This window comes from Henckelia pumila, chromosome 1 (genome assembly GCF_033568475.1).
Source record: "Henckelia pumila isolate YLH828 chromosome 1, ASM3356847v2, whole genome shotgun sequence".
In the NCBI taxonomy this organism is placed as follows: Eukaryota; Viridiplantae; Streptophyta; class Magnoliopsida; order Lamiales; family Gesneriaceae; genus Henckelia; species Henckelia pumila.
In genome coordinates, this window is record NC_133120.1 from 88,363,978 (window position 1) to 88,381,382 (window position 17,405).

The window sequence follows — 17,405 nt, forward strand, 5'->3', positions numbered from 1 at the left end:
ATAAAATGATTTTATATCTAAACTTGCTCTGGTTAACAAGGAAACGATATATCAAAACCATCAAGATATTTAAAATACACATACAAATAAATATCTTTTACACGATGGATTCTAGATATGGTTTCCAAAAATATAATCGGAGTATATAATAATAATAATAAAAATATTTGAATTAATTGACATACAAGTCACAAGTTCATTATATATCCTCGAACGCGAAACCAAACCAAAAAAAAAAATTGTGATGGCAAACAAACATCCTTGTCATTTGGATCGTCGATCCAAGAAGGGCTGCGGCGGAGGCGTTTCTCGGAGGCAGAAATTTGCTAGAAGAAGCAAGGGAGGACAGATTGGGATCGTGATCAAGAAAAGGGTAGAAATTGTTAATCTGAGTTCTGGAGAATCGAAAACACCCCCAAGCGTTTTGTCGAAGAACACATTAGGCTTAGATTCAGTCGGATACGGAAGCGTGGATGAATACCAACTCTTGTCCGAAATCAGCCACGGCTCGTACGGAGTGGTTTACAAAGCCATGGAGAAGAAGACCGGCCAAGTGGTGGCCATCAAGGAAGAATTTGACGGCTTCTGCGAATCCACTTCCAGAGAAATAGACATACTCAAATCAGTCACCCGCCACCCATCGTTCGTGGGATTCAAGCGAGTCGTCGTGGACCAGTACGACGGCGTTTACGTGGTCATGGAGTATATGGAGAACGACCTCGGAAGGGCAATGAAAAATACAACTCCTCCTTTCGACGGGACTACTCGAGCACAAGCTCTCATCAAACAGTTGTTGGAGGGTGTCCGCTTCCTCCACGAAAACAGGATAATGCACAGGGACTTGAAGCCTTCCAACATCCTTCTCAACCACAAGGGAGAAGCCAAGATCTGCGATTTCGGGTTGTCGCGGCGATACGAAAGAGAAAGAGCATTCGGCTCCTACTCTCCTCATGTGGTGACTTTATGGTACAGGGCACCCGAGCTGCTTCTCGGGGCGAAGACATATTCGTGCGCCGTGGATATGTGGGCAGTGGGTTGCATCATGGCTGAAGTGCTGTTGCTTGGAGAAGTGATTTTCAGAGGGAATTCGGAGATGGATCAGATTAAGAAGGTGTACGAGATACTTGGGACCCCGGATGATATCAGGTTGCCGGGATTTTCGAGCCTTCCCGGGAGCATGTTCAAGTTTGAAGAACAAGTACAGCCATTGAATCTACTGAGCAGGAAGTTCGGGCCGATTCTTTCGCAAGTGGGGATTGATCTGTTGAGCAAGCTCTTGCTTTACAATCCGGAAGAGAGGATTACAGCCAAGGATGCTCTCAATCACGATTGGTTTCGGGAAATCATCATCGATTAATTATGTATAATTTTTAGTTTAGTTTGATTTGGAGGTTCATGGATCGATCCACGTCTGTAAACATAACATTTGATGATCCATCTTTTAGCTATGATGAAAACATTAATTGTTAATATATATATATATATAATTCATTCATTGTGTATATATATATATATAGTAAAATTGTAAAAGTACTTTATGTTCTAATTCATCTTAATTAAGTTTTCTAAATCAGGTGTTATATATATATATATTGACGAATACTCCAAACCATTGATATTGATTGGAATATATATAATTAAAGACCTTTTTATGTGTATTTTTTAAGCTTAATAAGTATATTAAATATTATATTTCATGTCTTAAGCTTGCGCTATTTTTTAATTCCTATAATATTTCAGATGCTATCATGAACTGTGCGAAGAAATTAAATGGTAGTACAAATTTAAAAAATTTACTTCAAAGTTCGTATCATATGAATTTAAAATTACTGGCCGGGATTTTGAATAATAACAAACTAATTAGACACGGACTCCTATTAATTATGTTTCAGAAACGTAATGCCATTCATTTTCTCACTACATTAATGCAAAGGGGGACCTTGCATTGTGCGGTTCCTAATTCATACTGATATATATATATATGTTACGTACTTTCAAATTAAGCTGTTGATGGCAGTTTTAATTTGTGTTCAAAACCGAGGGGAATTAAGGTAAACAAACAAACAAACGAACAAACAAACTTTTTTGTTTGCTTGGATCTTTGTCATAAAATTGTTGATTCTTGGATTGATAATTTAATGTAACAGATTCACAAAAGCTGTTCATTTATGGTCATGTGTGTTACAATGAAGATGATCCTAATTCTGAAATTCTCTGGTTGTGTGAAATCTTTAGATGCGGTTTGCCACCGCTTCTAAACTTTTACCTCCGGTTCAATTCCCGTCTCGCTTGTTGGCGGAGCTAAAGGTTTTAGAAGCAAAAGTCTCTCCCGGTGGTACAGCTTTTATAACCGTTTCTATTGGTGTTCAATTGAGGCGGCTGCTAAACGCATCTATTGCCATCTATTAGAGCGGTTATGAAACGAATCATCAGTTTATTTTTAGTCACATTTTCTACTATTAGAAACGGTCAATACCCGTTTTTAATTCATTGCTTTAGCGGCGGAGGTATTACCGCTTCTATAGATACTCCAGCGGCGGTGCAACAACCGCTTCTATAGATACTCCCGCAGAGGTGGTATAACCGCTGTTATAGGTCCTATCGATGCGGTTGTAAAACGCGGCGAATGCAACAATAGCATCGGAGAATAACCGCTTATATATATTGATATAGAAGCGGTTAACAAATACTTCATAATCATTGATGTTTGTGCGTAACCTAAGATTTAACAACGGTTATTAACCATTTGTAATGCTTGATTCTATAACGGTTTTCAAACCGCCCTTATATCTTTATTCGTTAATCATGTGTTCTAAAAGCGGTTTTCCAGAATGATTTAACCAAGAATTAGAAATGGTTATAGTTTTTTTTTTCTAATAGTTAGATAAATCGTTGATATAGATTTTGTCCATCTATACACTCCTTTTGCCGTGGCTTGCTGTTAAATATTGCATACTACAATGATGCAATCTCAACCACAATTCATGAATAATATATAATAAAAACAAAGGAACTTTTATACCAAGCAAAACCACACTTCAATCTACCAAATATATAACTCCATCAACAAATAAGTCTCCATAAAACATACGAAAATGATAATAAAAACCAAAGTACTTGTCCTTAATATTCTAACTAGAGGTTATGCTCTTCTCGTGGTGGAGATTTGCGCATACTTCCATTTGTGATTGAAAGAGCATTTGCGTGTTGATTCATAATATCCTCCATCACAGCCGCCATCTAAAAAAATAAATATAGTTTAAAATCATTAATTTACACAAATAATTATAACTTATTTCTTGGGATTAAGAATTTATACCTGTCTTGGTAGTGACTCGGGTTCATGAGATCCTCCAGCAGTTCCAAATGTCATAGTTTGCATGATGTGTGTTAAATGTTGCATATGTTGTTCTTGCATCTGTCTCATCATTCGTGCCATTATTTCTGCCTCCCTTTGAGCTTGGCGAGCTTCCATATCTCTCATTTTCTCTTCCATTTCCTTAACTTTGTTTGATATATTTGGAGTAGAATGAGAGGTTTGAATATAAATGGGCATACGCTTACAATGCTCAGGAAATACTTGACTCCCAAACATCGAACTCGACTAGAATGTTTGGGTCCAAATACATCACTATATAAAAATAAAATTAACATCAAACAATATGTAATAGTTTTAACAATAATTATGAAACTATAACAAAAAAATTTATTACCAAAATGCTTCCTCATGCACTTCTATCGATTGTGTTCCCTCGGGCTTATTGATGAGATGACGTTGTACAAACTCCTCCAATAATTCCTAACAAGAGTTGTTTGTTTATAAAATGAATAGAGTATATAGAAGTTAATATATGAGAACATTTTTACCTCCACTCGTATTGCTTCATCATCAACTGGAGCACATACTTTCTTTTTACTACTTCGACTCAATTGTATTATTTCAATACGAGTCTGCTTTCTACTATTCTCCCGACACTAATAAGATAACAAGTAACATACTATTAGAACCTAAGGGGGGGGGGGGGGGATTTAGGTTCTATTGGCAACTTTAGCAATTTAAAGCAATTATGCTAGTATGCAAGCGGAAGACTTAAAGCAATTAATAATAAGTGCGGTAAATAAATGTGTAATGTAGATAAAGCAGTAAAAGGGATAAGAGATGTTTATGGAAGTTCGACGATAAATCGTCTACGTCTCTCCTTCTTGGTTAAGATCGATTAACCAAGGATCCACTAGCACTTCAACGTCTTGGCCTTGATGGCTCCAAGGATAGCCGTACAACTCAACACGATCACCGCGCTGATACAACTCAACACTTGGCCTTAAGGGCTCCAAGGATAGCCACAACACTCGTATAATACAATTGTCTTCATACACAAGTGTTTACAACAACCGAGCAACCAACTCACGAATGAACTTATACAAACAACCCTCGATTTTGAATATAACACACAAATATTTCTTGAACTTTTGAAGGAGAGGATCTTGCTTGCAAAGAGACATGAGAGTGAATTGGTGAGTTCAAATGACTTCAAATGGCATGTATTTATAGCTGAAAATTCGGGCAGGTTCGTTGCGTCCGTTCGGGCCATCGTTGCATCCGTTCAGCGCACATTAAATTCTTTCGGCGTTGTTGACTAACGTTGCATCCGTTCGTAGGTTCGTTGCGTCCGTTCGGCGCATTGCGGCTTTTGTCGGATGACTTTTTTCCTTAAAAATTGGATCGTGTTCTTGACAAGGAACGTTGCGTCCGTTCCTAGGTTCGTTACGTCCGTTCGGCATAATTCAGACTGCGCGACAAACTTCAAAAATTCATATCTCATAATCCGTGTGTCGGATCAACTTGAAATTTGAACAGTAGCTTTAGAACATCCTGAATTTCATTGTGAACTGTAGAGATTGGATTTGAAAGTCCCAAACGATTCGTATTTTTCTGAAGTTACTTCGTCGTATTTTTGCTTCTAATTCTGCGCGGCACTTTTAAAAAATTCATAACTCCAAATCCGCCCGTCGGATCGACTTGAATTTTGGACCGTAGCTTTTTAGTATCCTAAAATTTAATATGATTGGTGGAGATCGAAATTGGATGATTCAAACATTCTCAGTAATTTTCGCAATGTTCTTCTCCATAATAATGTTTATAATAATCTAATCTACAAAGTCTCACTTTAAACGATTAGAAATAATAACCTAGTTTTTTAATTATCAAAACAAGATAAGTTATCTCATTAAAAACATTAATCTCATTTAAGATATTTGTATGCCTTTAAGGCGTAACAATCTCCCTCTTTTTGATAATCACAAAACTTGGTTAAACAGGAGATATAAAGTGTAATTTAAATACATATAAAAAGCTCCCCCTTAAAGTAACAATAATTTAACCAAAATGTTTATCACATAATCAATTTTTATTTAGCCAATTTGAATATTTAACCAAATTAATTTTCCTCCTTTTTGTGATAATTAAAAAGGCAACAAATATGATAAATAAATAACACAATAAATAAAAGCATATTTCATTAATAGAGAATTTACAAAATACATCAAAATATAAAACTAAGAGTCATCATCCGAAGGTTGTTCAAGAAGTTTTGCTTCCATCAAATTGAGTCGGTCATGGACAGATTCAAAAGATCCTCGCATCTCTAAGGTCAAGTCCGTGATCGATGTTTGGATAGACTGAATAGCGGAGTAGTTGCGATCCATGTTGATCTCAAGCCGCTGAAGATACTCAAGGAGTCGATCGGAAGATGGAGCCGGAGTAGGTGGAGGCTGAGGCATCAAAGGAGGAGAAAAAGGTAGATCGTCGTAATCAAACGTAGAAGAAGATGGAGGAATCGTAGAAGAGGAATAAATATCCGTGTCAGTGAAACCAACAGGAAATCCTTGCTCTTGAATGGAAGGAGGAATAAGAGAAAAAGGAAAGTGAAAGTGGGTTACAGGATTATAGCGGATGAAAATATGAGCTGGATCATGCACCCATCGAGATAATACAGGATTTCATGACAACTCCATTTTAGTGATGGAGGCATGGTCAAGAGTATAAGTCACAGTGATAGGCATCTCCAAATAATCGAAGATAATGTCAAAGTGTGTAAGAATTCGGTTAATAAACCGAGCAAAAGGAAGAATGACTTTCTTTGAGTTTTTGGCAGTGTGATGCATGACCGGAATGATAAACCTAGAAAGGTTAAAAGGTCGCTGAGTAATAATGTGAAAAAGGACATAAAGGTCCAGATATTTGCACTTGGAGTGGTCTCCAGCGCGCGGAATGATGGAAGAAGTGATCAGCTTTTGGATAATTTGAAAATCAGGACAAAGCATCTTAAGAGATGGTCGATCATCACCGGCGTGAGGTGGTCGACCGAGAATAGCAGAAAGGGCCACGAAGCGGTTAAACTCGGGACTATCATCAGGCCATTTAAATGCAAAGAACTCGCTGGGTCCATTTCTAGGAAAAGAGAACCAAGCAGCGAGATCACCTGAAGAGAAACGAATGTACCGATTTTGAACAATTTTAACAGCATATATATCATCGTTGTACAATTCGAGTTTGGCATAAAACTCATGGATAAGGGAAGAATAAATGAAATCTGGATCAGAGGGTTGGAAAAATGCACCCCATTGTTGGAAATCAATAAGATCCAATAAACGAAGATGAGAGGTCGCCAAGTAAGAGCGATCAAGAATACGGCCTGGAAAAATCTGCCTATCCCTATAGTTGGCAGGAATAGGTTGTGAGATAACAGGTTGGTTAAGGTTGTGGACAAAAGGTTGAGTACGAGCACGAGTGCGTCGCCTCGGATTGGAGGGATCAACTTGGCGTCGAGAAGCCATTTTGGAGAGATATTTTCGTGCAAAAGAAAGAAAGAAGAATGATTTTGGTGTGCAAAAATCTGAAAGTTTCGGCCTCTATATATAGGCAAGGGACGGAACGGAAGCAACATTGCACGAACAAAAGCAACGTTCGTCCTGGCGGGAAAAATTCGCGGGTAAAAGGTACGAACGGAAGGAACGTTCTACCAACGGATGCAACATTAGGTCTTTTTGGCGGTAAGAGTTCGCGGTTAATTTTGAAATTGAGGCGGGATTTGGAACGAACGGAAGCAACGTTGGTCCATCGGACGCAACGTTCGTACTATTGGCGGTAAATTTTCGCGGTTAAAATTTTAAAATGAGGAGGGAATAGGAGGAAACGGAAGCAACGATGGATGACCGGAAGCAACGTTCTTGTCCTCCAACCGAAGCAACGTTATGTGGGATGGAAGCAACGTTCGGAAATGTGAAGAAGTTTTCGGATTTTTCTTCTTAGAATTATATTTTTTTGAAAATTTTATACCAAATAATACACATAAAATGTGAGCTTATAATTATGAATAAATACAATTAATTTGTATTATTCAACATTAATTTGCTCGAATTTTAATATTAAGCTCCCCCTTAATATGACATTAAATTTAAACTTATGTCTACAAGTGATTACAACTCAATCATGCCAAGTTCACCACGCAAACGAATAAAAGTATTTTCATCTAGTGTTTTTGTAAAAATATCGGCAATTTGATTTGACGTGTCAACATATTGAAGTTCAACTTCATTTTGTTCGATGTGGTCACGAATAAAATGATGACGAATGTCAATATGTTTGGTGCGCGAATGTTGAATCGGATTCTTTGTAAGACATATGGCGCTAGTGTTGTCACAAAAAATAGGGATTTTTGAAAAAGATACACCATAGTCGAGCAATTGATGCTTCATCCAAAGAATTTGCGCACAACAACTACCGGCAGCCATATATTCGGCTTCGGTTGTTGACAACGCAACACAATTTTACTTTTTGAAAAACCAAGAAACTAAACAGTTTCCTAAAAAGAAACAAATTCCACTAGTGTTTTTCCTGTCCACCTTATATCTACCAAAGTCGGCATCACAGTAAGCTTTTAAATCAAAGAAAGAATTTTTCGAATACCACAAGCCGAGATTTGGAGTATTTGAAAGATATTTGAAAATGAGTTTTAAGGCGAACAAATGTGATTCCTTTGGACATGATTGAAATCGTGTACACAAGAAAACACTAAACATAATGTTCGGTCTACTAGCAGTAGCATAAAGTAAGGAGCCAATCATACCGTAAAAGGAAGATTGATCTACAGATTTACCATTTTCATCCTTGTCGAGTCTGATTGTTGTGCTCATCGGTGTGGATGATGATTTTGTGTTCTCCATCCCAAACTTCTTTAGAATCTCCTTGATGTATTTGCTTTGGTTCACAAAGAACCCATCCTTGCACTGTTTGATTTGCAATCCGAGGAAATAGTTAAGTTCTCCCATCATGCTCATCTCAAAGTGTTCCTGCATAAGCTTGGAGAAATCTTGACAGAGAGTTTCATTAGTAGAACCAAAAATTATGTCATCAACATAAATTTGCACAATCAATAAATCATCTTTGACATTTTTGTTAAATAAAGTAATGTCAATATTTCCTCTCGAAAAACCATTCGAAAGAAGGAAAGTTGATAATTTTTCATACCAAGCTCGAGGAGCTTGTTTCAAACCATACAATGCTTTGTTTAGTCTATACACATGATCAGGCAATAATGCATCAATAAAGCCATCAGGTTGTTCAATGTAAACTTTCTCTTTCAATTCACCATTAAGAAATGCACTTTTGACATCCATTTGAAATAACTTAAAATTTCTAGAGCAAGCAAAAGCAAGTAGCATGCGAATAAATTCTAGTCTAGCAACAGGCGCATAAGTTTCATCATAATCAATGCCTTCTTCTTGACTATATCCTTTCGCTACAAGCCTAGCTTCAGGCGCATAAGTTTCATCATAATCAATGTCTTCTTCTTGACTATATCCTTTCACTACAAGCCTAGCTTTATTTCTAGTGATAGTACCATGCTCATCAAGTTTATTCCTAAAGACTCATTTAGTACCAATAATAGATCTATCATGCGGCCTAGGAACAAGATTCCAAACATCATTACGCTTGAATTCATTTAATTCATCTTGCATAGCAATAATCCATGAATCATCTAATAAAGCATCATCAATGCTCTTAGGTTCAACATGCGAAACAAAAGCAAGATTATTGCAGATATTATTAAGTAAAGAGCGAGTGGTTACTCCCTTCGAAGTACTTCCAATGATAAGATCTATAGGATGATCTTTGGGAAGAGTCCAATCCTTCGGAAGTGGTGTTTCCTCAACAGAAACATCTATTTCATTTAAGCTTAAGGAGGCCATCTCTTCTTCAAGTAATTCTACATCATCGTTAGTATTACGAGAAACTATAGACATAGATTCATCAAATACAACATGCATTGATTCTTCAACAAGTAAAGTGCGTTTATTACTCTAAAAGCCTTACTCGTAGTAGAATACCCAAGAAAAATACCTTTGTCGGATTTGGCATCAAATTTGCCAAGGTTGTCCTTACCATTATTATGAATGGCATTTTGATCCAAAAGCCCGAAAGTATGAAATGTTAGGCTTTCTCCCTCTCCATAATTCATATGGAGTTTTCTTGAGAATTTGCCTTATTGAAACACGATTGATAATGTAACAAGCAGTGTTCATTGCTTCAACCCAAAAATATTTTGGTAGAGAAGCTCACATATCATGGTCCTCGCAATCTCCACAAGTGTCCTATTTTTCCTCTCAATGACCCCGTTTCGTTGAGGAGTCCTAGGACAAGAAAAATTGTGACCGATGCCTTTCTCTTCACAAAAATTTGTAAAACTCTCATTTTGAAATTCAGTTCCGTGGTCACTACGGATCTGTTTGATAGAAAGATTTTTCTCATTCTCAACATGTTTGACAAAAGTTTTAAAATAATCAAAGGCATCATTTTTGTGGGCTAAAAACAATTTCCATGTGTAACGTGAGAAATCATCCACAATGACAAATGCATAAAGCTTCCCTCCTAGGCTAGCGTTCCTCAAGGGACCACATAGATCTAGGTGAAGAAGTTCAAGGGGCATAGAAGTTGATACAAAATTTTTGCTTTTAAATGATTCCCTTGTGTGTTTGCCAAGTTGACACGCATCACGAACAGAATCTAATTTTAAATTGAGTTTTGGCATACCAACAACTAAGTCAAGTTTAAAAAGTTTTTCTATGGTACTAGGACCAACATGACCTAGTCGTATATGCCAAAGACTTTTGTCATCAACATTCAAGGATACAAGGCTTTTGATATTTGATAAAGATAAATTATTTAAAGAAACTTTATATACATTTTCACTTCTATAACCTTTGAAATTTATGGATTTGTCGGATGTGAGTAATATAATACAGTGTTGGGGAGTGAACTTGACTTCATAACCTCTATCCCACAATTGACTTATGCTTAGTATATTATGCTTAAGTCCTTTCACTAGGAGTACATCATCAATCAAGCAGGATTTAGAAATACCTATTGAGCCGATTCCTTCGATAACTCCTTTGTTGTTGTCTCCAAAGGTGACAGATCCCTTCTGCGCTAAAGGAAGGCGCTATCACGCATGATTGAAGATGAAGGGCGCATGAGGGAGTGCTAACGCACAAGAGAAGATGGGAATAGCTGAAACTAGCGCTAACAAGGAGGAATGAAGCGCGATAGCGCGTGGAGATGTGATGAAGAGAAGAGAGCAAGCGCGATAGCGCTGAAGAGGAAGCAATCGCGCAACGTCTGTGTATGAATTAATTCTTCGGACAGAAACATGCTCGCTCGAGCGAGAGGTGGTGCTCACCCGAGCGAGCGAGACGTGATTTCAAATTCTTTGGAGCAGAAGAGTGCTCGCTCGAGCGAGACCCTATGCTCGCTCAAGCGAGCCGCGGGACCAGAGTTTTATTTTTGGAAAATTCTTGCTCGGGAAGGATTTTATCTTTTTAATATTTGGGACCTATAAATATATTTTTTAGCATCAGAATAAGGGTTCCAGTTCCAGATTTTCAGAGACGGCGGCTACTACAACTTGGGAGAGAAGATTTCTCGTTTCTTCTTCTTTTCTTATTTTTATTTTCAATTCATGATCAAAAACTTTGTTTGAATTTTGAAATTGATTCTTGAGTAGTTTTCCCTTTCGATCAAGGCCACGTGATTGGGCCAGACAATTTATGTATAAAACTCGTTTGTTTATTTGATATTTTCATACTTGATTGATTTTATTGATTATCGAATTTATATTTGTCTTACAAATTTCTTGGCCAGTTATTTGTTTGTTTGTTAATCGATTCCATGTCGACAGAGGAGGTTTCGAATTCGATCACTTTGATTTTCAACATAGTGTAAAACTGACTAGAAATAGAATTCGGTTTCATTATGCGGTTTGGGTGTAAACTGAATTTTCACAGTTATTCATGCATTCAAGTTTGATTAGAATTACGAAAGATTAGTTCATCAATATTTGAATAGGTTTGTTTGTTCTAGAAATAGTCCTTCGAACAAATTAGGAAAATTCCTGTGAATTAAGATTAAGTCTGATGTCTTAGATCGACTGCTTGTTACATGAATTGTCTGGTACCTACGTGAGTCCTTGATCAAATTTTTACCAAATTTGAATTAAATCCAAATTTTCCAGCTTCGTTTTAGTTTATTTAATTTTATTTGCAATTTTATTTTTTAGTTAAAAATCTGAAATCATCCTTTTAATTAGTCTAGATTAGGTATAAATAAATATATTTTGGTAATCATTTTTATACAGTCCCTGTGGGTTCGACACTTGGACCTTTGTCCACTATATTATTACTTGACCTGGTACGCTTGCCAGTTGAATTTATTCACACCGATTAACGCGGTCAAGTTTTTGGCGCCGTTTCCGGGGACTGTTTTGATATCAAAATTTTTGTTTCTCTTGAGATTAGACTTTATTTTAATTTTTTTTTATTAAATTCTGAATTCCTCTCTTTTCTTTGTAACTTTCAGGTGCTAGGATAGATGGCGGACAATCGTACTGTTTTGGAAATTATTAGGCCGCCAGTTGAATGTTATGGATCTAGCATCGTTCGCCCCGCTGTTGAGGCGAACAATTTTGAACTGAAGCCCTCTACAATTCAGCTGATCCAATTATAAGCTAGATTTGGAGGTACGTCTGTGGAAGACCCCTACGCTCATCTGGAGCGTTTTCTGTCGATCTGCGACACATTCAAAGTTAATGGGGTAACATCTGATGCAGTGCGACTGCGGTTATTCCCATTCTCACTTCAAGGCAAAGTTGTGGAGTGGTTAGATGATCTGCCTGCTGGTTCCATTACTACATGGGATCAACTTGTTCAGACTTTTCTGAACAAGTATTTCCCTCCTACGAAGATGGCGAAGTTGTTCGCAGATATTATATCTTTCAAGCAAAAGGAGGGAGAATCTCTACATGCGGCGTGGACCAGATTTAAAAAGATGTTGAGGATGTGTCCTCAGCATAATCTCACACAAAGCCAGCAAACCCAGACGTTCTAAAATGGAACCGATCAGTCGGTTCGATCTATGCTGGATGCTGCGGCTAATGGATGCTTGTTCAGGAAGACGCCAGCTGAAGCCTGGGAGATCATTGGCAACATGGCAGAGATTAACATTGGGTGGCCGGATGTAAAGAGTGAGAAGAAGGCTGGAGTTTTAGAGGTCGATGCTTTAATGGCCCTGAATGCTAAGATTTACGCGCTGACACACCAAGTGGCACTCATGAAAACAGCGCCGGTAAATCAAGCACAAGGGAATATGCAACAAGACCGGCAGTTGTTTGAAGTTGAGACTGTGAATTTTATGGGCAATCAAGGAAGGCAGACGTACAACTCCTACAACAACTATAATCCAAACTGGCAGCCTAAGCAAGAGGAGAAGAATCCGAGTTTTGAGGAGATCATGATGAAGTACATGGTGGGTACTGAGGCTCGCTAGAAGAATCAGGAGAGCATGCTGCAGAAGCTGGAAATTCAGATGAGTCAGATCGCAACCCAATTATCAACCCGGCCTGCTAGAGCTTTACCAAGTAACACTGAACCAAATCCCAGAGGCGTGAACGCTATCATGGTTGTGACTCAAGCACAGTCTGAGGAGCAGCAGATGGGCGAAAAGAATAGGAAGGAGGATGCGCGGACTGAAAAATCCTCCAAGGCAGATAAGAAAGGCAAGACTTCAAAATTTGAAGTTAATGATAATGTTGATATTTCTACCTTACCTTTCCCCCATAGAGCTAAGCAATTGTTATTTGATTCTCAATTTAAAAAGTTTCTTGAAATCTTCAAGAAACTGCATATTAACATACCTTTTGCAGATGCTTTAGCTCAAATGTCAAATTATGCAAGATTTTTGAAGGACTTGCTGAAAAACAAGAAGAAATTGGATGATATTACGCAAGTCACGATGAAGGAGGAGTGCTTGGCGGTGTTGAACAAAAAGCTTCCACCTAAAGTGCAAGATCCAGGGAGTTTTTCTATACACTGTCATATTGGAAGTCTGTCTTTTGGTAATGTGTTATGTGATCTAGGGTCGAGCATAAATTTAATGTCATATTCTATTGCTCGAAAAGTAGGTGTAGAGAATATTGAACCTGCTGATATATCTCTCAAATTTGCTGATGGTTCTATTAAATATCCGAGAGGGATTATAGAGAATATCCTAGTCAAGATTGATAATTTAATTTATCCTGTAGACTTTGTTATCCTTGACATGGTAGAGGATTTAGAGGTTCCCCTGATTTTAGGACGTCCTTTTCTTGCTGCTAGTAGGGCGTTGATTGATGTTGAGAGAGGAGAGTTGGTGTTGAGACTGAACGATGAACAAGTAGTTTTTACTATGTCTAAGTCGGCTACTGAGAGCCCAATTTTGAAAGATTGTTCTGCTATTCGTTTGATTGATATGCTTGATGTTGTTGGTGATGCATGTCAGAAAGTGTAGTTGTGAAACGACCCTAACTCTATAATAAATAAATATGCGGAAAAAATTTTTTTTATACTTACTAAATAAAATATGTACATATATGCCCATACATATATGCACAGAATAAAAATATTTAAAATGAATAAACAATTAAATACTTAAATAAAAATGCATTCTTAAAAATATAATAAATATCTGAGTCAAACATTAATTAAAAATATACTGCATAAGTAAATAAAAGTTTGCATGCACTGAAAATATTAAATAAATATTCTAGACCCTCAATCACTGAAAATAATAAAAATGTATCATGCTGACAAAAACAATAACATGCATAGCGACTCAGAATATTTCACGGTCACGGGGCCACTGCATGCATGCTCATACGTCCTCGCCTCCGGTGGGTACAATGTCATCCTCAACGTACTCACCTGCACCATACCAGTGTAGTGAGCCTAGAGGCCCAACATGCTAACATAACAAGGGTTTAAAATAATTTAAACCAATTTAATACTAATACATACATATACATGAATGAGCATGCTTAAAAATTTACATAACATAACTTACTTAAATAAACATAATACATAACATAATACATAACCATATTGAGCAATTTATTTTCTAACATAGCATGGTTGTATCCGTAGTGTAACCTTAAATCATACATTAAATACTGATCAGCGTGGAAACCTACGTACGTGGCCGGTGACGAATCACCTCTTAAATTGGCAGTAAACTGCCCTTCAATCATATGGGGACGAATCCCCCTTAAATTGTCACACTACTTCAACTTCCAACATAAAATATTTTTATTGCTCAACTTAAACATTAAATCATGCATAAAATATTATTTCATGAATGCATATACTTGAATAAAATGTGTGTCCATCATATATATTTAATTTAATTTCTTATTAACATATAAATATTAAAATAACTCAAATGCATAAAAATAATTAAATATATAATCAGGACACATGCAAATTTTCTCATGGACGGTCCTGGACTGCTGGCCCTACACACAAGCCCATTAACTTAAAACTGGCCCATTAACATACTTAAGCCCATTAACTTAACTTTAAGCCCAAATAATTAGTCTAAGCCCAATTAAATTAAATAAGCCCATTAAAATTACACTAAGCCCAATAACACTTAAACTGGCCCATTGGGCCCAAAAACCCAAAGACTGGCCCATTAACTTTTATGGGCCCAAAAGCCCATAAAATAAATGGACTAACTTAATTAAAATTTTAAAAGTTCAAATAAAATTATTTGGGAGTCCAAATAATTTTATTTCAATTAAATTGCCTCAAAAACCCATTAATTCATAAAATATTTTAAAAATAAAAAGACTCGAGCCCGGCCCACCAAACCCGGACCCGAACCCACCCGACTTGACCCACTACTTCCTAGACCCGACCCAGGCCCTTGACCCGACCCGGATCAGCCCCCAAAGCCCCAACTCGATCACCCTCTTCCCTGCACTGCTGCGGCCACGAGCAGTTGCAAAGAACGCCGGCGGCCGCCATGCTCCGGCCACCCACCGGCCGGAGAACCACCCCAAGGACCTAGCCCACATCTAGACCTTTCTAACAAGCCAAGAATCAGCCCAAACCGTCGACTATGGAGTGAGAACGAAGCCCTGCAACCCGGCCCTTCTGCACTGTCGCGCAGACCCGAGCAGCTGCGGGAAAACCCTTCGTCCTCGAAGCTCCGACCACGAAAGCCCATGCAACCTTCTGAAAAAACTTAGAAAACTCAAAGGGGGTTCTAACCCAACCGACCTTACCCTAAATAGTGGCCTGAGGAAAAAGATCTCAGCCTTCTTCCCCAGAACCCTAAACTGCTCGACAGAAGCTTCAGAAAGGAAAGGCTTCGTTTCCTTTCTTCCTTAGCCTCCAGCCCCGACCTGACTCGACCCAAGGGACCTCAAGGGACCCCTCTAACCGTGGACCAGCAGCCCACCTAGCCATGGACATGAAAACGTGAGCATGCAAACACCAAAGTCCAAACCAAGAGCAATTTAGGAGGAAAAATCGAAAAGCTTGTTGTCAAATATATCGATTCTGATGTTACACACCCAAACGCATACATATACTGATATAGGTTTGAAAAGTGGAGAAAAACATGCCTTAACACCGTAGATATTGATTTAACACGCGTAGGACGGACTTCGGGACGCCGGGACGACGATGGCTTGCTTGGAACCTTCGAAAATGGCTATGGATTCTCCTTGGAAGTGGCTATCTGATGAAGAAGAGGAAGACAAGGGATGGGGGTGGCGGCTAATGCTAGGAGGCGTGGGGTTTGGGGGTAGAATTAGGGTAATTTGGAATAATAAAGTTTTAGGTTAATTAAAATATTAATAAGGGTTTTAATCCCACAATATATAAAATTTAAAACCCTAAACAATATTTAAAAACCTGATAACTCATGTGAAAATCCCGAAATTATTATTTAGGGAAATTTTAAAAATACTAAAAAGTCAATATTTTGGCTAATTTTGGATAAAAAAAGACCCCTAAAATTAAATAAAATTAAATACTTAAAATTTTGAGATAATAAAACTCAAAATAATATTTTAAGGCTCCAAAAAGGCTCATAAAATAATTTGGGTGGAAAGTTGTCATCTCGTCCGTCCTCGGTCCCGTCTACGCGATTAAATAATAAAATACTAAAAATCATATAAATCACTAATTATGGGTTAAATGCTTAAAAATAAATTAAATCATGCATAAATAATTCACATAATTATTTAACCCATAAATCATAAATTTAAATAATTAAATATCCTAATTATGCAGGCGGATTTATGTAATTAAAAATACCGGGTGTTACAATTCTCCCCCCCTTAAATTGAATTTCGTCCTCGAAATTAAAGTACTTACCCGAACAACTCCGGGTAGCGAGTCCTCATATCCTCCTCGGTCTCCCAAGTAGCTTCCTCCTCCGAGTGATTCAGCCACTGGACTCTGACCATCGGTATGACCCGCGTCCTAAGCCTCCGCTCCTCTCTAGCCAAGATCCGCACTGGTCTCTCCTCGTAAACAAGATCTGGTGGCAACTGCAAGGGCTCGAAATCCAACACATGCGACGGGTTGGAGACATATCTCCGAAGCATGGATACATGGAAAACGTTGTGCACTGCCGCTAGCCCTGGAGGTAGAGCTAAACGATAGGCCAACGTGCCAACTCGCTCCAAGATCTCGAATGGCCCTATATACCTCGGATTCAGCTTGCCTCTCCGCCCAAAACGCGCTACTCCCTTCATAGGTGACACCTTCAAGAATACGTGATCACCTACTGCAAACTCCAAATCGCGACGTCTGGCATCTGCATAACTCTTCTGCCGACTCTGCGCTGTCCTCATCCTGTCTCGAATCTGCGTCACTATGTCAGCTGTCTGCTGCACAATCTCGGGACCCAACAAAATCCTCTCTCCAACCTCATCCCAATGCACCGGAGATCTGCATCTCCTCCCATAAAGTGCTGCATATGGAGCCATACCTATAGACGACTGAAAGCTGTTGTTATAGGTAAA

General features: G+C 38.1%; 3 protein-coding genes across 3 annotated transcripts; 2 read left to right on the forward strand and 1 right to left on the reverse strand.

Moving 5' to 3' along the window:
* The first annotated feature begins 244 nt into the window (after positions 1–244).
* Positions 245–2,409, forward strand: LOC140867601 (uncharacterized). Its single transcript, XM_073272667.1, has 2 exons — positions 245–1,249; positions 2,236–2,409. The coding sequence occupies exons 1-2, from the start codon at positions 245–247 to the stop codon at positions 2,407–2,409; spliced, it is 1,179 nt and encodes a 392-aa protein (XP_073128768.1).
* Positions 2,410–13,009: 10,600 nt separating this feature from the next.
* Positions 13,010–13,879, forward strand: LOC140867612 (uncharacterized). The gene is made up of 3 exons (XM_073272677.1): positions 13,010–13,109; positions 13,257–13,765; positions 13,871–13,879. Exons 1-3 carry the CDS (start codon positions 13,010–13,012, stop codon positions 13,877–13,879), a joined length of 618 nt encoding a protein of 205 aa, XP_073128778.1.
* A 1,452-nt stretch (positions 13,880–15,331) lies between these two features.
* On the reverse strand, positions 15,332–17,234 carry LOC140867624 (uncharacterized). Its single transcript, XM_073272684.1, has 3 exons — positions 16,753–17,234; positions 15,774–15,829; positions 15,332–15,603 (listed from the first exon to the last, which is right to left on the reverse strand). Exons 1-3 carry the CDS (start codon positions 17,232–17,234, stop codon positions 15,332–15,334), a joined length of 810 nt encoding a protein of 269 aa, XP_073128785.1.
* Positions 17,235–17,405: the final 171 nt, after the last annotated feature.

Coding starts and splice junctions, on each gene's coding strand:
- LOC140867601 (XM_073272667.1), top strand. CDS start 245: ATGGCAAACAAACATCCTTGTCATTTGGATCGTCGATCCAAGAAGGGC. Junction 1,250..2,235: donor TCGGGCCGATTCTTTCGCAA/GTGGGGATTGAT, acceptor TGAAATCTTTAG/ATGCGGTTTGCCACCGCTTC.
- LOC140867612 (XM_073272677.1), top strand. CDS start 13,010: ATGGTTGTGACTCAAGCACAGTCTGAGGAGCAGCAGATGGGCGAAAAG. Junction 13,110..13,256: donor CTCCAAGGCAGATAAGAAAG/GCAAGACTTCAA, acceptor TACCTTTTGCAG/ATGCTTTAGCTCAAATGTCA.
- LOC140867624 (XM_073272684.1), bottom strand. CDS start 17,234: ATGAGGACAGCGCAGAGTCGGCAGAAGAGTTATGCAGATGCCAGACGT. Junction 15,830..16,752: donor CGCTACCCGGAGTTGTTCGG/GTAAGTACTTTA, acceptor GTCCATGGCTAG/GTGGGCTGCTGGTCCACGGT. Junction 15,604..15,773: donor GGTCCCTTGGGTCGAGTCAG/GTCGGGGCTGGA, acceptor AAGTTTTTTCAG/AAGGTTGCATGGGCTTTCGT.